The sequence below is a fragment of the Melanerpes formicivorus genome, unplaced genomic scaffold (assembly GCF_026170545.1).
Source record: "Melanerpes formicivorus ecotype bairdi unplaced genomic scaffold, bMelFor1.0.p_v2 SCAF_9, whole genome shotgun sequence".
Lineage (NCBI taxonomy): Eukaryota > Metazoa > Chordata > Aves > Piciformes > Picidae > Melanerpes > Melanerpes formicivorus.
The window spans coordinates 25,374,513-25,401,255 of NW_027142361.1; the positions used below are offsets into that span (position 1 = coordinate 25,374,513).

Consider the following 26,743-nt stretch of genomic DNA (forward strand, 5'->3'; position numbering starts at 1 on the left):
CAACGTGGGGCTTGGAAATTGATCTTGTATTGGGAAAGCAATACTTTTTTCTGAAAAAGGAGCTTGAAGTAGAAATGGCAATTTTAAAGAACCTGATGGTCCAAGCCTTTTCATGGGCTTTTGGCTGGATCTTTTGGACCCACATCTACAAATTAATAACTTACCACGTGGTGTGGTTAATAATAGAGATGCTGATCAAGTGGATAAAAACTTTACCAATTAAGTTAGGCATGTATCTCTTGAATTCATTGAATTTCACTGTCAGTGGTAACTTTTCTAACATAGGAAACTTTCCTGAAGCAAGTTATGAAACCAATGGTGTAGATAAAAGTGCCTGTGATGGAAAATTGCTCTACGTTGCAATATGCTCCATATGCCTAAATGTAATCCTTATAGTGGCATTTGCTGGGACCGTGTTGGGTGGAGGACTAGCTAACCCATTAAGAGCTGTTTGGAGGGTGATAACACACTCCTTTGTGTTTTTTAATGACTGGGGGCGTGTCTGCCGTGGGCATTGTAAGCACTCTGTAGACACAAAGAGGGAGGGGTCGGGTTGTAATGACTGTGCCAGCTCTCAGCCTGAGCCCCAGGCACAAGGGTTTGCCCCACCACCAGCAGTCCCACAGTTGACCCCTGATGCTCCTGCCAATGCAGTCTCTCTAGCACCGGTCACCACATGCAGGAAAAGAAATCAAAAATCATCGCCAAGCACAGATGGTGAGGAAGGAACCTCAGCAGGCCCCAGCACCTCACAGAACCCAGCGGTGGATGAAGATGATTCAGACCAGGAAATATCTGTTACATCGCTGCCCAGAAAGGAACTAAGGCAAACTCGTCTGGACTACGCCAGGAAAGAGGGTGAGCCAATACTAAGCTGGGCCCTCAGATGCTGGGACGAGGGGGTGGACACAGTGGACCTGGATAAGAGGGAGGCAAAGCTTTTAGGCTCCCTGACTTGTGATGCTGGTCTGGACAAAGAGTTAGCCAAACTTGATGGAATACACACTCTCTGGGCCCGGATTCTGAATGCCATCAAGAGCCGGTACCGCTCAAGAGATGACCTGCCCTGGGCCCCAGTTAGATGGACAACTATGAAACAGGGCATTCGGTATCTGAGGCAGATGGCCGTGATGGAAATAATTTATGGGGATGGCCAGCTCCCTTCGGACCCAGATGAGGTGCCCATGAGACGGCCCTTCGTAAAGAAACTCACCCAGGGTGCTCCTCAGAAATATGCTCACACATTTGGAGGGATACTCTTGACTGGACAGGATGGAAGCCCTAAAACTGTCTGTGAGTTTGCCAATGATTTAAGGGAATATGAGGACAGCGTAAATCAGAAACCCCTGATCTCAGCCATATGGCTATGGCTAAAGACATTGTCAAAGAGATCAAGAGCTCCATGTCTGAACTGAAAAAGGGGAGCGATGCCTCCTTTTCCCCTTCTCCTTCAGAATGGGTCCAGGTTTCAGCAATCAGGAACAGGCGACCTTCCCCTAGGAGATCACCCCAAGCCAATCGGGGAATGTCAAGGGGGTCTCTGTGGAGGTTCCTCTGTGACCATGGAGAGGACATGGACACCTGGCATGGCCAACCCACCTCTGCCCTCTGGAACAGGGTGCGGGAACTGCAAGGTGGGCACCACGGGGATAACTCATCTAGGAGAAGAGCTGCCCCAGTTTCCTGGAGTGGTCCCTCTTGCTCAAGAGACCCTTCCCCTAGTAACACAGGACCATGTGACAAGTGTGGACATTGCCGCCAGCATTAGAGGTGCCCTACCTCCAGCCAGGTGGAGGCCAGGGATAACAGAGTATACTGGGATGTGTACGTGAAATGGCCTGGCACTTCAGAAGCCCTGAAGTACCGAGCTCTGGTGGACACAGGGGCCAAATGCACCCTGATACCATCGGGGTACAAAGGGGCTGAGTCCATAAGCATTCAAGGAGTCACAGGAGGCTCACAAGACTTGACTGTACTGCAAGCTGAGATAAGCCTGACCGGGAATGAATGGGGAAAGCATGACATAGTGACTGGTCCAGATGCACCTTGCATTCTTGGCATTGACTTTCTGCGGGAGGGATGCTTCAAGGACCCTAGGGGGCACAAGTGGGCATTTGGGGTGGCAGCTGTGGAGACTGCAGGCAAAGAACAGCTGTCCACCATGCCTGAGCTTTCAGATGACCCCTCCGTAGTGGGCAGCCATAAGGTGCAGGATTTGCAGTTACCTATTGCCTCTCGCATAGTACATCGCAGGCAATACAGGACCAACAGAGACTCTCTGCACCCCATACACCAACTGATTCGACAACTGGAGAGCCAGAGCATGATCAGCAAGGCTCACTCCCCCTTCAACAGCCCGATATGGCCAGTGCGGAAGGCAAATGGGGAATGGAGACTGACTGTGGACTACCGTGGCCTGAATGAAGTGACTCCTCCGATCAGCGCTGCCGTGCCGGACATGCTGGAGCTCCAGTACGAGCTGGAATCGAAGGCGGCCAAGTGGTATGCCACAATTGACATTGCTAATGCCTTTTTCTCCATTCCCATTGCAGAAGAATGCCGGCCACAGTTTGCTTTCACCTGGAGGGGAGTACAGTATCAATGGAATCGGTTACCTCAGGGCTGGGTCCATAGCTCAACCATCTGCCATGAGGTGATCCAGACTGCCTTGGAGAAAGGTGGAGCTCCTGAGCATCTGCAGTTCATTGATGACATCATTGTATGGGGTGAGACAGCAGAGGAAGTTTACCAGAAGGGTAAGAGGATAATTGACATCCTGCTGGAGGCTGGCTTTGCCATCAAGAGAAGCAAGGTGAAAGGGCCTGCCAGGGAGATCCAGTTCCTGGGTGTTCAATGGCAGGATAGCCGTTGCCACATCCCTCAGGAGGTGGTGAACAGGGTAGCCACTATGGTGCAGCCCACGAACAAGAAAGAGACACAGTCGTTTTTGGGGCTTGTGGGCTTCTGGAAAATGCACATTCCCGGGTACAGTCAAATTGTGAAGCCTCTCTTCCATGTAACAAGGAAGAAAAATGATTTTGTGTGGGGACCTGAGCAGCAGGTGGCGTTTGACCAGATCAAACGAGAGGTGGTCCATGCTATGGCTCTGGGACCTGTTCGAACTGGGCCAGAGATCAAGAATGTGCTGTACACTGCGGCTGGTGAGAATGGTCCTACATGGAGCTTGTGGCAGAAGGCTCCTGGTGAAACCAGGGGCAGGCCCCTAGGTTTCTGGAGTAAGGGGTACAAAGGCTCTGAGGCCAACTACACCGTGACAGAGAAGGAAATCCTAGCTGCCTATGAGGGTGTCCAGGCTGCCTCTGAGGTAATTGGGACTGAGTCACCTCTATTTCTAGCTCCGAGACTTCCAGTCCTGACCTGGATATTCAAAGGGAGAGGCTCAACCCCACATCATGCCACAGATGCTACCTGGAGTAAGTGGATGGCCCTGATAACTCAGCGAGCTCGGATGGGGAACTTCGAACACCCTGGCATAGTGGAAGTGATCACCAACTGGCCAGAGGGTGCTGACTTTGGAATGCCAGCAGAGCAGACAGTGACCCGTGCTGAGGAGGCTCCCCCATATAACGATCTCCCTGACAACGAGAAGGGCTATGCTCTATTTACAGATGGGTCCTGCCGGCTTGTAGGAAGCGAGCGGAGATGGAAGGCAGCTGTCTGGAGCCCAACAAGGCAAGTGGCAGAAGCAAGGGATGGAGAAGGTGAATCCAGTCAGTACGCAGAGGTAAAAGCTGTCCAGCTGGCCCTGGATATAGCAGAACGAGAGAAATGGCCAGTGCTGTACCTCTACACTGACCCCTGGATGGTAGCCAATGCCTTGTGGGGGTGGCTGAAGGAATGGAGGAGGAACGGGTGGCAGAGAAAAGGGAAGCCTGTTTGGGCCGCTGACCTGTGGCAAGACATCGCCGCCCGCCTGGACAGGCTGCCAACCAAGGTACGGCACATTGATGCACACATCCCCAAGAGCAGAGCCACAGAGGAGCACAAGCACAACCACCAAGCAGACCTGGCTGCTAAGATCTCCCAAATAGGCTTGGACTGGGAACACAAGGGTGAGCTGTTCTTAGCTCGCTGGGCCCATGACACTTCTGGCCACCAAGGGAGAGATGCCACATACCGGTGGGCTCGGGACAGAGCTGTGGACATCTCTATGGAGGCCATCTCACAGGTCATCCATGAGTGTGACATCTGTGCTGCCATCAAGCAGGCCAAGCGCATGAAGCCTCTGTGGTATGGGGGGAGATGGTCGAAATATAAATATGGAGAGGCCTGGCAGATCGACTACATCACCCTTCCTCGGTCTCACAGTGGCAAGCAGTACGTACTGACCATGGTGGAGGCAAGTACAGGGTGGCTGGAGACCTATCCAGTTCCTCATGCCACTGCTCGCAACACCATCCTGGGCCTAGAGAGACATATCCTGTGGAGACACGGCACCCCCGGGAGGATTGAATCAGACAATGGAACCCACTTCAGGAACCATCTCATAAGGGACTGGGCAAAGGAACATGGGATTGAGTGGATTTACCACATCCCATACCATGCACCAGCTGCAGGGAAGGTCGAGCGCTACAATGGCTTGCTAAAGACCACCCTAAAAGCCATGGGGGGTGGAACCTTCAGGAACTGGGAAAAGCAACTAGCTCAAGCCACTTGGTTAGTGAACAGCAGAGGATCTGTGAACCGAGCTGGTCCTGCCCAGTCCGACCTGCTGCAAACAGTGGATGGAGATGGAGTTCCTGTGATTGCTGAGAAGAACCTGCTGGGGAAGTCAGTGTGGGTTTTCCCTGCTGCTGGTGGGGGCAAACCAACCCGAGGGGTGGTCTCGGCTGAGGGGCCTGGTCACTAGTACTGGGTTATGTTAGAAACTGGGGACAATCAGTGTATCCCACAGCAGAACGTGACTCTGGCTGAGAGAGGATGAACTCAGAAGAGGCAACACTCATCAATGTAATTATGTGAATAGTTATAAGTTGTTCTAAGTTTCTCCATCCTAGTTTACCAGCCCAGCATCCAGGACCCAACGTACCCACTGCACACCAACCCAAAGAGCATCATCTCACCTGTACCCGTTCCTGATGTCCCTACAGCAAGGGACTGTTCCCTATGTCCATACAGCAACAGACTGTTCATGACTTTTTCCTTTCCCTTTCAAAGACAGACTGATTCCTGATTCTTCTCCACATGCCTGCCCAGTTCAAGCACCACCTACAGTGACCATCAGCAGAGAGAGAGACTGCCCTGGGAGAGAGCAAGCCGGGATAGCAAGAGACTTGCACCAAGGATTCAAATACCATGTGTCAAAATCACATAAAGGGGCTGTGGCAGGAGAGAGGAAGTGGAACAGAGGGGTGGATTGTGGTGGGTTAACACCTTTTTCTGAAAACAAAAGAAGAAAGCAGGGTGGAGGGCTTGCGGGTACTTTACACTCCCTGAAGGGCGTCTCCCCCCTAGGAAAGCTGAGTCTGTTCCACTTCCCCCTCCCTGCCCAGCAAGGGTATAAAAAAAAGGGACCTCATAGCTGTTGGATCTCCTTTTTGGCTCCTGCCTCTGCTGGATGAGAGCTACTGCAGCTGCTCTCCTGATCCTCAGCCACTTGGCCGGACCTGATCCTTCTCCCTGCTGCCTCTGCGCCTCCTCAGAGACAGACTGGTTTTGTATTATTCTTTTTCTATCCCCCTCCCATCCATTTTTGTTCCTTGCCCTTGTGAACCTTTTTTCCCTGTTATTGCTACATATATATATATTTTGAAGGAAAAAAAATTACTTACCTCTCTACTTCCAAGCTGACTCCAGATTGTTGCTTAGTGGGTTTGCTCCTTACCTTTTTTTTCCCTCCTCTCCCTGTTTGGAGGGAGGAGGTGGGGGGGAAGCGGGGAAGAGATTCTCAGCCTTTTCCCCATTTGAGCTTTTAACTCTCAGTTAAGGCTCAAACCACTACAGTGCTCCTGCTGGCCACACTGTTCTTGATGCAGGCCAGGATGCCATTGGCCCTCTTGGCTGCCTGGGCACACTGCAGGCTCGTGTTCAGCCTACCATCAACCAGCATCCCCTGGTCCCTCTCTGCCTGGCCGCTCTTCAGCCACTCTGACTCTAGCCTGTAGCACTGCATGGGGTTGTTGTGGCCGATGTGCAGAACCTGGCACTTGGATGTGTTCCATCTCATGCCGTTGGACTCTGCCCATCTGTCCAGCCTGTCGAGGTCCCTCTGCAGAGCCTCTCTACCCTCCAGCAGATCAACTCCTGCCCCCAGCTTGGTGTCATCTGCAAATTTACTGATGAAGGACTCAATGCCCTCATCCAGATCATCAATAAAGATGTTAAAGAGCATGGGGCCCAGCACTGATCCCTGGGGGACTCCACTACTGACTGGCCGCCAGCTGGATGTGGCACCATTCACCACCACTCTCTGGGCTCGGCCCTCCAGCCAGTTCCTAACCCATCGCAGTGTGCTCCGGTCCAAGCCATGGGCTGACAGCTTGGCCTGGAGTTTGGTATGGGGTATAGTGTCAACGGCCTTGCTGAGGTCCAGGTAGACTACATCAACAGGCCTCCCCACATCCACCAGGCGGGTCACCTGATTGTAGAAGGAGATCAGGTTGGTCAGGCAGGACCTGCCCTTCCTAAATCCATGCTGGCTGGGCCTGATCCCTTGGCCATCCTGTAAGTGCTGTGTTATTGCACTCAGGATGACCTGTTCCATGATTTTGCCTGGCACTGAGGTCAGGCTGACAGGCCTATAATTCCCTGGCTCATCCAATCGGCCCTTCTTGTGGATGGGCACCACGTTGGCCAGCTTCCAGTCCTCTGGGACATCTCCAGTGAGCCAGGACTGCTGAAAAATGATGGAGAGTGGCTTGGCCAGCTCCTCTGACAGCTCTCTCAGCACCCTAGGATGGATCCCATCTGGTCCCATGGACTAGTGGGGATCCAAGCGGCTGAGCAGATCACCAACTACCCCATTCTGGAACAGAGGAAAACTATGCAGCTCCCTGGCTCCTTCTGCCAGCTCTGCAGGCCAGCTGTCTAGAAGACATTCTGTCCTGCTAATAAAAATTGAGGCAAAGAAGGTGTTAAGTATCTCTGCCTTTTCCTCATCCTTTGTTACAACGTTGTCCTTGCCCTTCCTCTTGCTATTAATGTATTTATAGAAGGACTTTTTGTTGTCCTTCATAGCAGAGGCCAGTCTAAGCTTCAAATGTGCTTTTGCCTCCCTAATTTTCTTCCTACAACACCTAGCAACATCCTTAAACTTTTCACGGGTTGCCTTGCCTTTCTTCCAAAGATGATACACCCTCTTTTTTTCCCTTAGTTCTATTAAAAGTTCATTAACCATCCAGGCTGGCCGTCTGCCCCGGCAGCTCATCTTCCCGCACATTGGCACAGCCTGTCCCTGAGCCTTCAACAATTCTTCCTTGAAGTAGGACCAGCTCTCCTGGACCCCTTTGTTTTTGAGGGCTTTATCCCAAGGAACCCTCTGAATTAGTTTCTTGAGTAGCCTGAAGTCCGCCCTCCGGAAGTCCAGAGTGGAGGTCTTCTTGCTACCCCTCTTAGCTTGACCAAATAATGAGAATTCAGTTATCTCGTGGTCACTGGCCCCTAAACACCCTCCGACCACCACATCGCCCACCAGCCCTTCCCTATTGGTGAAGAGGAGGTTGAGCATAGCCTTGCCCCTGGTAGGCTCACGCAGCACCTGGGATAAGAAGCTGTCCTCCATGCATTCTAAGAACCTCCTAGATTGCCTCCTCTCTGCTATGTTAAGATCCCAGCAGATATCAGGCAAGTTGAAGTTGCCCATGAGAACAAGGTCAGGTGATCTTGAGACAGCCTTAAGCTGCCTATAGAATGACTCATCAACATCTTCCTCCTGGTTGGGTGGTCTGTAACAAACTCCAACCAGGATGTCAGCCCTGTTGGCCTTCCCTCTAAATTCTCACCCACAGGCACTCAACCTGATGGTCCCTGATCTCCATCTCAATGGCATCTAGTGCCTTCCTGATGTAAAGGGCCACCCCTCCACCCCTTCTTCCTTGCCTGTCTCTCCTGAAGAGCCTGTAGCCATCAATTGCAGCGCTCCAGTCATGTGAGTCGTCCCACCACGTCTCTGTGATGGCAACTACATCATAACTTTCCTGCTGCAGCAAGGCTTCGAACCCCTCTTGTTTGTTGCCCATGCTTCGTGCATTAGTGTACATGCACTTCATTATTATTTTTTTCCTAAATTTCTGGATATGCAGAACTAAGGTCTTCAAATTATAGGTACAAGTATTTAAATACTCCCCCTCTACTGTGCTCTGATAAGAGCACATCTGGAGTATTGTGTTGAGTTTTGGGCTCCCTAGTTCAGGAGGGACAGGGAACTACTAGTCTGACAAAGGCTATGAGGATGTTGAAGGGACTGGAACATATCTCAGATGAGGAGAGGCTGAGAGATCTGGGGCTGTTAGTCCAGAGAAGAGAAGGCTGAGAAGAGACCTTAGTAATGTTTATAAATATCTGAAGGCTGGGTGTCAAGAAGAAGGGGCCAGTCTCTTTTCAGTGGTGTCTTGTGATAGCAGAATGGGCAATGGATACAAACAGGAACACCTCAGGATGAGGAAAAAAATCCTTTACTGTTAGGGTGTTGTAGCCCTGGACCAGGTTGCCCAGAGAGGATGTGGAGTCTCCTTTGGACACTTTGCAGAACCATATGGATGCATTCCTGTGTGGCCTACCCTAGATGATCCTGCTCTGGTAAGGGGGATTGGACCCAATGATATTCAGAGGTCCCTTCCAACCCTAGCCATTCTATGATTCAGTGATTCTATGATAAAAGCATGTGTAAACTTCAGCAATAGGAGCTGGAAGCAAAGCATAAGTTTTCCTAGAACTGAGGGACGTGTTCATCATAATTCCTGGTACTGATGGTCAGAAATATGTTTCTGCAACACATAACACTTCTAAAGCAAAGAGAGCTCCTTCTGAAGTGTTATTTGTAAATGCAGAGAGCCGTTTCTAGCCGTTTCGGAGCCGCTCCGCTGGCTATCCCAACCGCGGCCACTAGAGGTCAGGCGAATCCCGCAGCCTTAGAGCGGCTCGGAGTTGGAACGGCTGCGGGACCCCGAGCATCCCCGGGGCGCCTGCCTTGGACACAACCCCCGGACGCCTGTGTGTGCGTGAGGCAGGAGTTAAACTCGGTTGTTAGAGGTGATGTAGCTGAGGGGATGTTCCGGAGAGAAGGGTGCAGACCGCTCAGCCACTCTGCATCTGATACCAAGCTGAGTGGTGTGGTTGTTAAGAGTGAAGGAGGGGATGGGTGCCATCCAGAGGGACCTGGACAGGCTGGAGAAGTGGGCTGAGGAGAATCTCATGAGGTTCAGTAAGGCAGAGAGTAAGGTTCTGTACCTAGGTCGGGGCAATCCTTGATATTAATACAGGCTGGGGTATGATGAAATTGAGAGCAAGCCCTGCAGAAAAGGACTTGGGGGGTGCTGGTGGATGAGAAGCTGGATGTGAGCCAGCAATGTGCACTTGCAGCTCAGAAGGTCAGTGGCATCTTGGACTGCATCAAAAGAAGCATGGCCAGCAGGTTGAGAGAGGTAATTCTGCTCCTCTGCTCTGGTGAGACCTCACCTGGAGTACTGTGTCCAGCTCGGGGATCCCCAACTTGAGACATGAACCTGCTGGAGTGGGTCTAGAGGAGGCCACAAAGATGCTCAGAGGACTGGGGAAGGAATATGTAGAAGTGCTTGTAGTAGTAGGATGAGGGGCAATGGTTTGAAGCTGGAGCAGAGCAGATTTAGGTTGGACATCAGGAGGAAGTACTTTACAATGAGAGTGGAACAGGTTGCCCAGGGATGTGGTTGAGGCCCCATCCCTAGAGGCATTCAAGATCAGACTTTGTGTCCCCGGGCAGCCTGCTGTAGTTGGAGCTGTCCCTTCTCATGGCAGGGGTGTTGGACAAGATGACTGTGGTGGGTTAACGCCTCTTTCTGAAAACAAAAGAAGAAAGCAGGGTGGAGGGCTTGCGGGTACTTTCATAGTTTCATTCAGGGTTGGAAGGGACCACAAGGATCATCTAGTTCCAACCCCCCTGCCATGGGCAGGGACACCCCACACTAGATCAGGCTGGACAGAGCCTCATCCAGCCTGCTCTTAAACACCCCCAGGGACGGGGCCTCGACCACCTCCCTGGACAACCCATTCCAGGGTTTCACCACTCTCATGGTGAAGAACCTCCTCCTCACATCCAGCCTGAATCTCCCCACCTCCAGCTTCATTCCATTCCCCCTAGTCCTATCACTACCTGAGATCCTCAGAAGTCCTTCCCCTGCCTTCCTGTAGGCCCCCTTCAGATACTGGAAGGCGACAATTAGGTCACCTCGGAGCCTTCTCTTCTGCAGACTGTACAGCCCCAACTCCTTCAGTCTGTCCTCATAGGAGAGGTGCTCCAGCCCTCTGATCATCCTCGTGGCCCTTCTCTGGACACCTTCCAGCACCTCCACATCCCTCTTGTAATAGGGGCTCCAGAACTGGACACAGTACTCCAGGTGGGGTCTCACCAGGGCTGAGTAGAGGGGGAGGATCACCTCCCTCGACCTGCTAGCCACACTTCTCCTGATGCAGCCCAGGATCTGATTGGCTTTGCGGGCTGCAAGTGCACACTGAGAGCTCATGTTGAGCTTTTTGTCCACCAGCACCCCCAAGTCTCTCTCCTCAGGGCTATCCTCCAGCCAGTCACTGCCTAGCCTGTATTTGTGCCTGGGATTGCCTCGACCCAGATGCAGGACCCTGCACTTGCTCTTATTGAACTTCATGAGGTTGGCCTGTGCCCACCTCTCCAGCCTGTCAAGGTCCCTCTGGATGGCCTCCCTTCCCTCCAGCGTGTCTGCTGCACCACACAGCTTGGTGTCATCAGCAAACTTGCTGAGGGTGCACTCAATGCCACTGTCCATGTCCCCCACAAAGATGTTGAATAAGACAGGTCCCAGGACTGATCCCTGAGGGACTCCACTTGTCACTGGCCTCCACTGGGACATGGAGCCATTGACAGCCACTCTTTGGGTGCGGCCATCAAGCCAGTTCCTTATCCATCTAGTGGTCCACCAATCAAACCCATGTGTCACCAGTTTGGAGACCAGGATGTGGTGTGGGACAGTGTCGAAGGCTTTGCTCAGGTCCAGGTAAACGACATCAGTTGCTCGCCCCTCATCTATTAATTTTGTCACCTGCTCATAGAAGGCCACCAGGTTGGTCAGGCAGGATTTGCCCTTGGCAAAGCCATGCTGACTGTTCCCAATCACCTCTTCACTATTCTTTTGAGCGAGTAGTGACTCCAGGAGGATCTGTTCCATGATCTTTCCAGGCACAGAGGTGAGACTGACTGGCCTGTAGTTCCCTGGTTCCTCCTTCTTGCCCTTTTTGAAGATGGGGGCAATGTTTCCCCTTTTCCAGTCTGTGGGGACTTCACCAGACTGCCAGGACTTTTGAAATATAATAGAGAGGGGTTTAGCAACCTCATCTGCCAGTTCTCTCAGCACCCGTGGGTGTAACCCGTCGGGTCCCATGGACTTGAACACTTTCAGGTTCTTCAGATGATCACGAACCTGATCTGCACTTACAATGGGCAGTTCTTCCTCCCTGTCCCTGGCTTTGACTTCCATAACATCAGGAGCGTGGCTAGAGGCCCTTGCAGTGAAGACTGTGGTAAAGAAGTTATTAAGTACCTCAGCCTTTTCCTCATCACAGGTGACCATGTCACCATTTTCTTTTCTGAGGGGGCCCACACCTTCCCTAGTCTTCTTCTTCCCATTAATATACCTGTAAAAGTTCTTAGTATTCCCTTTAATCTCCCTGGCTAGATTCAACTCAAACTCTGCTTTGGCTTTCCTGACCAGGACTCTTGCTGCTCGGGCAGCTTCCTTGTATTCCCCCTGTTCTACCTGTCCTTCCCTCCACTTCCTGTAGAGTTTCCTTTTAAGTAATAGTGTGTCCAGTAGCTCCTTGCCCATCCAGGCAGGCCTCCTAGCATTCTTACCTGCTTTTCTCTTTGTTGGTACACAGAGCTCCTGGACACAGAGGAGGTGGTCCTTGAATACTGACCAGCTGTCCTGGGTCCCTCTTCCCTCCAGGGCTTTGTCCCATGACACTTTGGCTAGCAGATCCCTGAAGCGATCAAAATCTGCATGCCTAAAGTCTAGGGTCGTGAGCTTGGAATACTTCCTCCTGATTGCCCTGAGGATGTTAAATTCAACTGCTTCATGGTCACTGCAGCCAAGGCCATCTATGAGCCTCACATTGCTTACCAGCCCTTCTCTGTTGGTGAGAACAAGGTCCAGCATAGCACCATTTCTTGTTGGTTCCTCCACCATTTGGAGGAGGAAGTTGTCTTCTATGCAGTCCAGGAACATCCTGGATTGCTGGTGCCTTGCTGTGTTGTCCCTCCAGCAGATGTCCGGGTGGTTGAAATCACCCATGAGGACCAGGGCTTGTGACCTGGAAGCTGCTTCTATTTGCCTATGGAGGGCCTCATCTGCTTGGATCTGCTGGTCAGGTGGCCTGTAGGAGACCCCCACAGTAATATCTTCTTCCCCTGTCCTGCCTTTAATTTTGACCCATACACTCTCAACTAGCTTATCATCCCTCCCCAGTTGGAGCTCCACTGATTCCAACTGGCTATTGACATAGAGGGCAACACCTCCTCCTCTCCTTCCCTGCCTATCCTTCCTAAAGAGTTTATACCCATTTATGCCTACATCCCAGTCATGGGATTCATCCCACCAATTTTCAGTAACAGCCACTATGTCGTGGCATCCCAGCAGCACAGTGGCCCTTAACTCATCCTGTTTATTGCCCAAGCTGCGCGCATTCGCATAGAAGCACTTCAGCTGGGCTGGCCCTGTCCTCCTCTTGTGACAAATCCCCTCGGTTTCCACAGAATGTCCTGGTGGATCATTCGTGGCTTGCCTCAGGGTAGCAAGTTGAGAGCCCTTACCAGCTCTCCTTCTCTCTACTGCTGGTGAGCTGCCCCTCTGTTTGTCACCAGCCAGCAGGAGACTATTAACCCCTTCCCCCTTCAAATCTAGTTTAAAGCCCTATCAATGAGCCCTGCTTTACACTCCCTGAAGGGCGTTTCCCCCCTGGGAAAGCTGAGTCTGTTCCACTTCCCCCTCCCTGCCCAGCTAGGGTATAAAAAAGCAGGACATCATAGCAGTTGGATCTCCTTTTTGCCTCCTGCCTCACCTGGATGAGAGCTACTGCAGCTGCCCTCCTGCTCCTCAGCCACGTGGCCGGACCTGATCCTTTTCCCTGCTGCCTCTGCACCTCCTCAGAGAAAGACTGGTTTTGTATTATTTTTTTTTCTGTCCCACTCCCATCCATTCTTGTTCCTTGCCCTTGTGAACCTTGTTTTTCCCTGTTATTGTTATATATATATAATTTGAAGAAAATAAAAATTATTTGCCTCTCTACTTCCAAGCTGACTCCAGATTGTTGCTTAGTGGATTTGCTCCTTAACCCTTTTTTTTCCTCCTCTCCCTGTTTGGAGGGAGGAGGTGGGGGGGAGTGGGGAAGAGATTCTCAGCCTTTTCCCATTTGAGCTTTTAACTCGCAGCTAAGGCTCAAACCACTACAATGACTTTTGAGGATCTCCTCCAACCTAATGCAATTTATGAAAGCTGTTTTGTGTTAGAGCTGGTTGCCATTGGCCTTTATGCCACGATCGCAGCACATGATGAATGAATTCTTTCATTGTGTTGGTAAAAACACCAAAAGGTCTTAAGACTTACACTGATCCTGGCTAAGAATTAAGATTTATTATTTTTTTAATGGCTTAATGGGAAAGAGTCTTTGTGTCTGCTAGCATGGGGCCTGGATGAATCTGAAACTTGGACTGACTGGAAATGGGCTTGGGCAGCTTTTATGCCAGCATCACAGACCGGAGTAGTAGAGACAGTTAAAGCCTGTGGCAGGTTCCCACCTATGAAGAAAGCCCTTCCTGAGGCAGAGGAATAGGATGACTGCACTTTGGCCTTTGTATCTTTTTCAGTGGTGGAGCATTAACTTGAACTTACAGAGGCATAATGGCTTAGTTTCTGCCAGCTGACTCCCACGATGCTGTGTGCAATAACAACCAATCACAGTATCACAGTATAACTAAGGTTGGAAGAGACCTCGAGGATCATCAAGTCCAACCTATGAACACAGACCCCATGACTAGACCATGGCACCAAGTGCCACGTCCAATCCCCTCTTGAATGCCTCCAGGGACGGTGACTCCACCACTTCCCTGGGCAGCCCATTCCAATGACGAATGACTCGCTTGGTGAAGAACATTCTCCTCACCTCAAGTCTAAACCTCCCCTGGTGCAGCTTGAGACTGTGTCCCCTTGTTCTGGTGCTGGTTGCCTGGGAGAAGAGGCCAACCCCTTCCCGGCTACAACCACCTTTCAGGTAGTTGTAGAGGGCAATGAGGTCTCCCTTGAGCCTCCTCTTCTCCAGGCTAAACAATCCCAGCTCCCTCAGCCTCTCCTCATAGGGCTTGTGTTCAAGGCCTCTCCCCAGCCTTGTTGCCCTTCTCTGGACACGTTCAAGTGTTTCGATGTCCTTCTTAAACTGAGGGGCCCAGAACTGGACACAGTACTCAAGGTGTGGCCTAACCAATGCAGAGTACAGGGGCACAATGACTTCCCTGCTCCTGCTGGCCACACTATTCCTAATGCAGGCCAGGATGCCATTGGCCCTCTTGGCCACCTGGGCACACTGCTGGCTCATATTCAGGTGGCTGTCGATCAGTACCCCCAGGTCCCTCTCTGTTTGGGAGCTCTCCAGCCACTCTGACCACTGCCTGTAGCACTGCATGGGGTTGTTGTGGCCAATGTGCAGAACCCGGCACTTGGATGTGTTAAATCTCATGCCGTTGGACTCTGCCCATCTGTCCAGCCTGTTGAGGTCCCTCTGCAGAGCCTCTCTGCCCTCCAGCAGATCAACTCTTGCCCCCAGCTTGGTGTCGTCAGCAAATTTACTGATGATGGACTCAATGCCCTCATCCAGATCATCAATAAAGATGTTAAAGAGCACAGGGCCCAGCACTGATCCTTGGGGCACACCACTAGTGACTGGCCGCCAACTGGATGTGGCACCATTCACCACCACTCTCTGGGCTCGGCCCTCCAGCCAGTTCCTAACCCATCGCAGTGTGCTCCCGTCCAAGCCATGGGCTGACAGCTTGGCCAGGAGTTTGCTATGGGGGACGGTGTCAAAGGCCTTGCTGAGGTCCAGGTAGACTACATCAACAGGCCTCCCCACATCCACCAGGCGGGTCACCTGATTGTAGAAGGAGATCAGGTTGGTCAGGCAGGACCTGCCCTTCCTAAATCCATGATGACTGGGCCTGATCCCTTGGCCATCCTGTAAGTGTTGTGTTATTGCACTCAGGATGACCTGATCCATGATCTTGCCTGGCACTGAGGTCAGGCTGACAGGCCTATAATTCCCTGGCTCATCCAACCGGCCCTTCTTGTGGATGGGCACCACGTTGGCCAGCTTCCAGTCCTCTGGCTTGTCGCCCCCAGACTCTTGTCTGAGAGGACTCTTTTCAGCCCCTTCCCCCTTCGAAACTAGTTTAAAGCCCTGTCGATGAGACCTGCCAATTCCCTTCCCAGGATCATTTTACCTTTGGGGGACAGGCCGTTCTCATATACAATGATCTTTCCCCTTCTCTGGGACAGATGTACTCTATCTGTTGCCAGCTGGCCTGGTGCAGTAGAAGGTTTCCCAAGATCAAAAAACCCAAAATTCTTTTGACTGCACCAGCCTCTAAGCCACTTGTTAACTATAGCTGCTGACCTGTTCCTTACTGTATTCCCTTCTGCAGTTAAGGGTATTGATGAAAAAATTATTTGTGCCCCTGACCCCTCAACCAGGTCTCCCAGGGCCCTGAAGTCATCTTTGATAGCCCTGGGAGTTCTGGTTGCAACATCATCATTCCCTAACTGCATAACTAGTAAAGGGTAGTAGTCAGAGGGCTGCACCAGTCTAGGCAGCCTACTGGTAACATCATTAACTTGGGCTCCTGGCAGAAGCAGAAGGTTCTGTTGGTGGTCCTCCCTATCTCCCTGCATATTGAAAACTTCACTATCTCGTGGTCACTGCACCCTGGGCAGCCTCCCACTATCACGTCTCCCACCAGCCCTTCCCTATTGGAAAACAGCAGGTCAAGCAGAGCCTGTCCCCTGGTAGGCTCACTTAACAGCTGCGTCAGGAAGCAGCCCTCCATTCGCTCCAGGAATCTTCTGGACTGCCTCCTCTCTGCTGAATTTGAGTTCCCAGCAGATATCTGGGAGGTTGAAGTCACCGACAAGGACAAGATCTGATGATCTTGAGACAGCCTCCAGTTGTTTGTAGAACAATTCATCAGCCTCCTCAACCTGGTTGGGTGGTCTGTAACAGATTCCAACCAGGATGTCAGATTTGTTAGGCTGCCCTCTGATTTTAACCCACAGGCTCTCAATTCCCTCATCTTCCACCTTAAGTTCTGTGGCAGAAAGTGACTCCCTAATATACAGAGCCACCCCTCCTCCTCTTCTCCCTCGCCTGTCTCTCCTAAGGAGCCTGTAACCTCCCAGTGTAGCACTCCAATCGTGGGTGTTGTCCCACCATGTTTCTGAGATGGTGACTACATCATAGTCACCCTGATGGATCAGGACCTCCAACTCCTCTTGCTTATTACCCAGGCTGCGTGCATTGGTGTACATGCACTGCAGCTGGGTTCCTGACTTCTCAATTGACCCTGCCTTGTGCCCTACTCTTTCCTCTGCAGAGGGACCGATATCCTCACCCACCCCATTCAGACCTAGTTTAAAGCCCTCCTAATGAGCCCTGCCAACTCTAGTGCTAGGACTCTCTTACCCCTTCTAGATAAATGCACCCCATCAGGACCCAGCAGGTCGGGTGCAGTGAAAGTTGTCCCATGATCAAAGAAACCAAAGTTCTGCCGCTGGCACCATCCTCTGAGCCAATTGTTGATGGTATGTGTTCTCCCATTCCTCTCAGTGTACACCCCTGCCACTGAGGGAACTGAGCAGAACACCACTTGAGCTCCTGCCCCATCAATCAATTGTCCAAGGGCCCTGAACTCCTTCTTAATCTCCCTGGTGCCCTTCTTGTCAATCTCATCACTCCCAGCCTGTATTACCAGCAGAGGGTAATAGTTAGTGGGCTGGATTAATTTAGGGAGTCTCCTTGCAATGTCCCTAACCCGCGCCCCGGGTAGGGAGCAGACCTCCCTGTGGGATGGGTTGGGATGACATATGGGTCCCTCAGTACCCCCCAGGAGAGAGTCCCCAACAACTATAACCCTTCTCCTTTTCTTTGTGGAGCTGGTCGTTATAGCTGGTGGGGACTGCTTGGCCTTAGGCTTCCCTCTGGATGGCTGCTCCTCAGCCCTCTCATCCCCACTGCCCTCAGCCTGCAGGGCCTCATACTTATTATGCAAGGGCAGCGAAGGAGGAGGAGAGGGTTGGGGTGGATTTCTCTTGCCACCCCTGGCAGGGACCTGTATCCATCCCTCTGCGTTTCCAGGGACCCTTCCCTCAGCAGGGGAGATCTGCAGAGCCTTCTCCCACAAATCTAACTCCCTTTCGCTTTCCCTTATTGTCCTTAGCCTAGATACCTCCTCCTTCAGCTCGGCCACTTCGTCCTTCAGCTCTGCCACCAGGCTGAGGAGAAAGTTCACCTGCTCACACCTGACACAGGTGTCCTCTCCCTCCCCTTCTATTCCAAGTGCCAGGCTGAAGCACTGTCTGCAGCTGGCAGCCTGGACTCCAGCATGCTGGTGAAACAACTCTGTCTGGGTAGATGCTGTTTTTCTACCCTTCATCTGAGTGACAACCATGGTGCAACGTTTGAGTGAAAACAAAACAAAACAAAACAATTTTTAAAATTTTTTTATTTTTGCAATCAGCCGATCGGCTATCGAACCAAAATCGCTCCACACGCACAGCCCAGGCGGGATTTAAACCTCCCGCGGCTGACGTCAGGCTCCCGTTCCCGTGCAGGCTCGTGAGAGCACGATCCTGCCAGCTCCTCCCTACCAGGAGTCCTCCCAACCCGCAAAACCCCGAAGGGAAGGCAAAATAACCCGAGCAGAAACTCACAGTTCAAGCGGAGCAGTCCCGAAGCAGCGGTCCTGATCAGCTATCGAACCAAAATGGTGCCCAACATTCAGCCTTGTTTCTGCCTTACAGGAAGACACTTTTTGCCCCCCTTTTTTTAATCTTCTTTTTTTTTCCTTGTCCAAATTGCGCCTATGTTGCTCTTTGAGATCTCTGCCAACTCCAACCAACTGATGCCTGGGCTCACTGAGTATAATTATTTTAAGTGAGGCCTAAAGCTTAGATCCACCTGGCCTGAGATGCCTTAGGCAAGAGACTTTTGAACTGGGCTGCCTTCTTATTTTGTAGGAGAAAGGTGAGCATCTCTGTTGGGCAGTCCAAATCTTAGGTGTGTTGTGCTGGCTTTTGGGGATGGTCATCTGTCTGCTCTGGTGCTGAGGCTCCCAGCTTACTGTGCACTGAAGACATGTCCTAGTTGAAATTATCTGTGGGCAGAGGCTTTGGATCAAGTATATTGAATTGTCCATATGCCACAAGAGTAGAGCAGAGTTTTGAGACCTATTAATGGCAGAATTTTTAGGACCTCATCTGTTTTTTGTAGGTTGGAAGACTATGGTCATCTCATGGCAATCTGGACACATCAGAGTGAGGCTCTGAAGGAAACCTATAGAGAGCATTTCCTTGCTGATCTCATAGCACATCAAGATGAAGAAAACCAGGCTGTTGTCTGCGAGGTCAGTCTGCCATGAGCCATTTGTCTGATCATAAAGTTAGTGCTGTTGCATGGCAGTGACTGCTCACGCTGCTGGTCAGTGAATAAAAAGGGCAAGCTCGCTTCTGGAAGCTAGAATTTGGGATCTGAACACACAGAGTGCCCTCCACCACGTGTTTTGTGTCTTTATTTGGGAGTGATGTCACCTATGAAGTAAATGAAGCAGCAGTTCTCAGTGACTGGGTAGATTCTTTCCAAGTGGTTGGAACAGACCATCCTGAGGAAACCACGCTGCCCTTTTACACATTTGCATTATGGATGCTCAGTTTTCATTCCTGGTGAAAATGAATATTGCATGTGAAAGCCAGTAGCCAGTAATGCTTTCACAGTTTAAAATGATGTGGATGGGGTGTTTTTTTTCCATCTCCTGGCTGAGGCAGTCAGGTTTGGTTTGTTGTTTTTTGTTTTGGTTTGGTTTTTTTTCCTTGAGTTGAAGACAGAAACCCAGGAATTAATTTACATAAGAAAGAGGTGGTAATAGTTATACTACTGGAAATTCCTGTTAAGATTTTCATGTGCTAGTAATTGTGCATGGCATGATAAGCTAACAGGCTGCATAACCTATTTAATTCCAGAAGTCTGCTTTCCAAAGCAAATGATTTTGTAAAACCTTAACGTGTAATCGCTGCCATTGGGAGCCAAATGGGAAACAATAAACCATTAGTGTAATAGCACATTACAGAGGGCTATCTTTATAAATAATACATTTCAATTGTCCATTTAGAGCTCCATATGATACCAGCAAAAGGTGTTTCAATCCCTCATAGTTTATTCTTGCCACCACTGCCACGGATTGGAAAGACACCTCCACATGAACCAAGATAGATGCCAATTTTCCCTGCAGAGAATGAAGCTGGAAGCCTCTTTTTGCACATATGGTAGATGGATTGGTTAATCAGCCTCTGCTGAGTCTTGAGTCCAGAATTACAGAGCAGCCAGACAACTGCAGCGACCCAGCTTTTGTTCGGTTACGCAAACAAGGCAAACAAACAATCACTTGTTGTTGGAGGAGGGGGGGAGGAAATATCAAACTTGTTGACTGTATTTTTGTTGGAGTGCTGATGGCCTGCTGCTGTGTTTTCATTATGTTTATAAAGGAGGCCTTTGTTATGATACATAATTTGGATTGTGTGTTTTACCAGAAAGTTGCATCTAACACTAAAAACTGAAGAGTTTCTTCGAGAATTGTCTTAGCTTAAAGCCAAAAGCACTCCAGCATGCCAGTTCTCATTTCTCAGAGCATATTTCTTTCCGAAGACTGCAACTTTCTGCACAACTTCCAGCAGGTGCCACACTCCAACAGAACCTTCACCACGAACAGAACCTTCACCTTGGACTTCTGGAGGGCAAACTTCAGCCTGTTTAAGAAACTTATTTGTAAAATTCCCGGGGTAGCAGCCCTCAAGAACCGAGGGGTCCAGGCTGGTTGGGCCTACTTCAAACAGGAGCTCTTGAAGGCACAGGAACTGGCAGTTCCCATATGCCGAAAGACAAGCCGGCGGGGAAGGCGACTGGCCTGGATGAGCAAGCAGCTCCTGGAGGATTTAAGGGGAAAAAAGAGGCTGTATCACCTTTGGAAGGAGGGGAAGGCTTCTCGAGGTATGCTTAAGGAAGCTGTTAGATTATGTAGGAATAAAATTAGGGAGGCAAAGACCCAGCTGGAACTGAAGCTGGCCACCTCTGTGAAAGACAATAAAAAGCATTTTTACAAATACATTAACGCTAAAAAGAAGGGCAGGAAGAACCTGCACTCCTTATTGGACCTGGAGGGGAACACTGTGACTAAAGATGAGGAAAAGGCTGAGGTCCTGAACACCTTCTTTGCCTCAATTTCTAACAGCAAGGCAGGAGTTCAGGATGAATGGCCTCCTGAGCTGGGTGACGGGGTCAGGGAGCAGTGTAATGCCCTGGAAATCCATGAGGAATTAGTTCGGGACCTGCTGAGCCACTTGGACACTCACAAGTCCATGGGACCGGATGGGATCCATCCTAGGGTGCTGAGAGAGCTGGCAGATGTGCTGGCTAGGCCACTCTCCATCATTTTCCTCCAGTCCTGGCTCACCGGTGAGGTCCCAGATGACTGGAAACTGGCCAATGTGGTCCCCAACTGTGACCGTTTGAGGCGGTGCCTTTTAGAAAGGGACACCATGACCAAATGTATTATAAACAAGACAGGTCTAAACTAATTTCATTGGTGGAGAAGCAGAAGCACTGCCTTAGGTTTTGATTCCCAGTGAGACTGGTCTCACTCAGTCTTGCACTTTCTCCTTTCGCAGCTTGCGGCTTCTGGGCTTTCGGCCAGACTGACCTTAGGTAGATAAGGCCTCTTCTAACACATAACTGCTTTTAATTAACAATTGCTCTTTTTTCTCTCTTTCTAACCCTCTTTGGGGAAAAAGGGGAGAGAAGGGGGTACAGGGGGAAACCCTTTGTGGCCGGTTGATGCTGTCCCCTTAAGAAAGTGAATATGGTGGACGGAAGTTGGTAAACGGAAAGAATAATCTAAACTAATTTCATTGGTAAAGTGGGAGGAAGCACCTTCTGAACTGGGAGTGAGCTGGGAGTGAACTGGGCACTCCGGCACTCTATCTTTAGTCTTGCTTCCGCCTCTCCACGGTGCAGCAGCTATCTCTCTGCTCGGCTTTCTGCCAAGGCCTCGGCCTTGAAGACCAGATAAAGGCCGGTATTAACTCCCTTCCAATTAACACGAACTGCTTCTAACATTTTTTTTTCTCTCTTTTCTCTCTCTTTCTATCCCACTCTGGGGAAAGGGGGAGAGAGGGGAGAGCGGAGGTGGGGAACCCCCTCTGCTGAGGGGGGTTACTCTCATTTCTGTGTTACTCTGTTGTATATCTTTGTATATATTGTATATATTGTAAATTTGTAAATATTCCCCTGCATATCCTTCATTGCTTTGTAAATATAAAGCTCCACTGCTTTGCTAATTCAGCTTGTGAGTTTTTTTTTCCTTTCCCTTCAATTTTTCTTTCCCTTTACTTTACAAGGGGGAAGGGAGGAGGCTTCTTGGCCTTACCCTTCCAACCCACTACACCCTTCGTCCTGGCGGAGGAGGGGAATCTCATTCCTGTGTTACTTTGCTGTATATTTCTGTATATATTGTAAATATTGTAAATTCTGTATATAAACCTGCATTCCCTAAACTGCTTTGTAAATACAGCACACAATCCCTTTGCTAATCTGGCTGTGGTTTTTTTTCCTTTAAATTTTTCTTCCCTTCACTTTACAGGGGGGGGAGAAGGCCTCGCCTTCCCCTCGACCCTCAGCATTTTTTTTTTCTTGGCACCCAACGTGGGGTGGATAATTAGCTTAACTTATTGCTTTAGTGATTTATTGTTTTATAGCCGGATTAGCAAACATGAAGGTGCTGTGGATATTGGAGCGTTTATTTTTTTCAATTTTTGGGGCTCTGGTTTACAGATATTGTTTGGGTTTGATTCTGGACTACCTGGGTAAATATTTGGTGCGGACAATTTATCTGTGGTGTATGTATAGAGTTAGACTATGGTATGGAAAATATGTTGATTTCTTGTGGCCAGCGAGATACAGAAATGTGACCTCTAGCACTCTCCCAATTGAGATAAAAGGGTTTAAGATCCCAGTGGAGGAGAGAGCAACTTTACGTGATGGCTGGGATCCAAGGGTGATTTATTTGGCGTGTGTAATTCTGCTGCTGGTGATAACTAATGTGTATTCACTGTACTCTCTGCGTCGGGAGAGGAAGGTATCCAGACCGTGTTTTGTTATTAAAACTAGATCAAAGAAAAGGCGATGTGGCTCTGGGTCAGTCCCAGAGACGTCTAGTGATGAGGAGTGTGGAGAATCTGTGTCAGTTAAAAAGAAAGCTTAAAATTTAAGTGGAAAAGCTGCCCTGAATGGTTTTCCCGCTGATTCTGGCAAGCTGCCAGGGGCGGCGGCAGATATCAATATGGCGTCTCCTCCTTCCAATGGAAGAATCAACGAGAAATCTATGGTGCACGAGCCCTGAGATCCCTGAGAGCCCTGAGTCAACTAAGAGACCCTGAGATTCCCTGTTTCCTTTTTCTTTGCTTCGCCAGTGAAGAAATGAACTGTTTTCCTTTTTTTCTCATTTTCTGATTTTCTTGGACTTTTGAATCATCTACATCTGAGCATAGCCGGAGTGGACTATGAATCTTACTCACGAACTGTAAATATCGTCTTGGATAGGATGGACAGTATGAACAGCCAATGAAATTGTTTAGAAGGGGTGGAACTCTCATTTCTGTGCTACTCTGTTGTATATTTCTGTATATATTGTAAATATTGTAAATTTGTAAATTCCCCTGCATATCCTACGTTGCTTTGTAAATATACAGCTCTCATTGCTTTGCTAATTCAGCTGTGAGTTTTTTTTTCCTTTCCCTTCAGTTTTTTCCTTCCCTTTACTTTACAGGGGGGAGGGAGGAGGCTTTTTGGCCTTACCCTTCCAACCCTCTACAACAACGCATCTTGGACGCTCACCACCCCTGACCGTTGGTAATATAATTACTTTCCGACTTTCTCCTAATTCCTTCCCTCTTCTCCCTCTCTCTCTGCCTCTCCATTTTCTCCCTCTCCCCTTCTTATTTCCACTTTGTTTATGTAATAAATAGTCTAGCTGTTGATATTTTGGCCTCGTTTGTGCCTCTAATTTCACAACACGGGAATATTTAAAAGAACTATGTCTCTGGACCAAGACATTTAATGTCTCCGGACCTTGACATTTGATTGGCATAGTTGTCAGGATTCCCGTGCAGTGAAAAGTATCACAGCAAAATTATTGCATTTCTGAGAACCCCGAAATGTGTGTTTGTGTCTGAGACGTATTCTGAGTACGAAGCGAAGTGCGGAGTCCAGATTCGCGTTTTCACGCTCTCGAGAGTGACGTGGCCAGAGAAGGACGAAGCGAAATTTTCAGAGAGGCTGTGTGGGAGTTCTCAAAAGCTTTAAATGTGTGTGCTTTCTCGGGGAAGATTATCTGGGGTACAACTCTTGGTTTTATAGTGTGACCTCCTCGAGAATGCTCTGTACCCTGCTTTAAATGTGTGTGCTTTCCCGGGGAAGATTATCTGGGGTACAACTGTTGACTTTATAGTGTGACCTCCCCGAGAATTCTCAGTACCCTCTTTTAGGAAACCCAGTTTTGGTGATATTTGTAAAGTGTGTATCCTCTCGGGGAAAGCATGGCTTTCCTGAGAAGCCCAGTATTGAAGCAAAAGTTGAGAAACTTCTGCCGGTGTGTGTTCTCTCAGGGAAACAGAGTGGCTCTTCCCTAAGAATCACAGGGTTGTTGTCCTGGTGTAACAGAAAATTTGAGGTACAAAAGCTGAGAAGCTTTGGCAAGTGTGGGTTCTCTCAGGGAAATAGTGTGACTTCCTTGAGAAGCCCAGGTTGTTGTTTTTTCTTGTGTGTGACCTCTCCTGAGAAACCTATTGTGCATTTTTCCTGGAGAAGATTTTTTTTGAGTAAGCCTTTTAAAAGTGTACGTTTTTCCAGGGAAGATTTTGCTGGTACAAACAGTGTTTTGATCTGACTTCTGGGTGAAAATTAGTGCCCTATTAAGAAATGCTTTGTGAAACAAAAGAGATGGCCCAGAGTGAGCGTCTTTTTAACCTTTTAGAAGTTCACGGGGCCCGCCCATCTATACAAGGTCTTGATTTGGCTTATGAAAACTGGAATAATTTCCAGAGTGTGGCTGATCGTATTTTGGCTCTGCAAAAAGAAGCCAAGGCAAAAACCGGAAAAGGGAAAGATTTTATTTGTGCAGTGTTAGGCGCCTGTTTAGCAGCTGCAGTGAGAGAGAAAGAGGAATGGTACGAGCAAGAGAATAAAACTATTTCCTCTTGGCAGGGCTTAGTAGACGCACTACAAAGCCATGTGGCTACTTTAAAAAACGTAGTAGCAGATCTTAAACTTCAGTTAGAAGCAAAACAGGAGGGGAATTACTCGGATCCTGCCCCCATATATTCTCGGGCAGAATTGACAGCGGCTAAGGAAGCTGCTGTGCATATCAGACCTCTCATTAAAATGAACTGGCCAAAATTCGTACAGAATTTGCACGCTCTGCTGGGGAATCTGAGGTGGGATATGTCTGGCGAGTTTCAAAAACTGGAGGTGATCAGATTCTGTTAACAGAAGCTGAAGCCATAGGCTATTGGGGTGATAATGTTCTCCTAACTACAAAAACCAGAAGTGGACCCTGGAGTCTTACTCAAAGGGCTGCCTATTGGGCAGGGGGGTTTGATCCAAAGGAGAGAGGTGAACCCGTAGTTCTGCGGGGAGGGATGAATCAGATAATGGAGAATGTGCAAAAGGCGGCATGCCTGCAGATGATATATGAAAGGGAACTAAAACATCATTTTGAATCCCCCCTTTCTCTCCTGGTGGATGCAAACAGAATGACTCCTCTGGTCAGGGGTCTCCCTGACTCACTTAAAATAAGAGGTATCCAGCTCCAAAAAGAAATAGCTGATACCCCAATTTCCTCCAGGATGCAGGCTGCTCTAAGAGACAATTTAACACACAGAGGCAACCAGCCTGACTTGAAACCATGGACGTGGGAGGAGGTCGAAAGGGAGTTATTAGACTATGCCAGGCAATATAGTATCCTGAAGAAATTAAAAAACCTGACACTAGAGGCTTGAGGCATGTAAAAATGAACCACCTACCCTCAAGTCCTCAGGGGTTTAACCATGCCCCCAGCCGGCTTGGAACAGGGGGCAGGGAACACACAAACACCCGGCAATATTGGTGGAGCTTAGGCCTAAAGAAAAATATCCCCAAAGAAGTGATAGATGGGCTAAACACAAAGCAATTAGAAATTACTGTGAAGAACTGGCCTGAGCCCAATCAGAAAATTGAGCCCACCGCGCCCCCCTTAATAGACTTGTCTGATGAGAATAAAGGCATGCCTTCTTTTCAGCCTCAGGGAAGCTGAAGTCTTCACTCCTCAATGGTGGGCAGAGGGGTGAGGGGTGGATGTATATTCGTCAGCTCACCGAAAATGGCCAGGGCAATTTATTAATCACTGGCATTGTAGGACCAAAACAAATTCCTATTACATTTTTAGTAGACAGTGGGGCCCAGATTTCAGCTATTAAAACAAAGGATGCTACTGATTGTGGAGTGGTGCTCTCCAAACAGAAATTGCTGGTAGCAGATGCTCTGGGTCAAACCCATGCACAGGCATTAGCAACCATCCGGTTACGCTTGCCAGGGGAAGATAAGGACACTAAGGTGTCAATGGTCGTAGGGGAGTTTCCAACTAACCTCCTAGGGCTTGATGTTTTAAAAGGGAAGACCTGGTCAGACAACAAAGGGCGAAAATGGTCTTTTGGGTCTCCCATAATGAGCATTCGGCTGTTGAAAGCAGTACCTCTCCTGCCTCACTCAAAGCTTACAAATGTCAAACCTTATCCTATACCTCTGGGAGCTAAAGAAGGAATAGTGCCTGTACTGGAGGACATAAAGAAACAGGGTATTGTGGTTCCCACCCACTCTGCTTTCAATTCCCCAGTTTGGCCTGTACGAAAGCCTAATGGGACATGGAGGCTGACCATTGATTACCGCAGGCTTAATGCCAATACTGAACCACTAACAGCTGCAGTGCCAAATATTGCTGAACTCATAGCTACAATACAGGAGAAAGCGCACTCAATTATGGGTACAGTGGATGTGAAAGATATGTTTTTTATGGTCCCGCTGCAACCTGAGGACCAAGACCGCTTTGCTTTTACATGGGGTGGTCAACAATTCACATTCACACGTCTCCCACAGGGATTTAAGCACTCACCCACTTTTGCCCACCATGCCCTGGCACAGGAACTGGAAAAGGTCC

At 49.5% G+C, this 26,743-nt stretch overlaps 1 protein-coding gene across 1 annotated transcript in view; it reads left to right on the forward strand.

Moving 5' to 3' along the window:
- Nucleotides 1–26,743, forward strand: part of CFAP61 (cilia and flagella associated protein 61) — a gene marked incomplete at its 5' end in the record, with an annotated part of 345,444 nt that overhangs the window by 29,418 nt on the left and 289,283 nt on the right. The window contains 1 exon segment of the mRNA XM_068142941.1: nucleotides 18,718–18,850. Within this exon segment, the coding sequence (XP_067999042.1) occupies nucleotides 18,718–18,850 (133 nt within the window).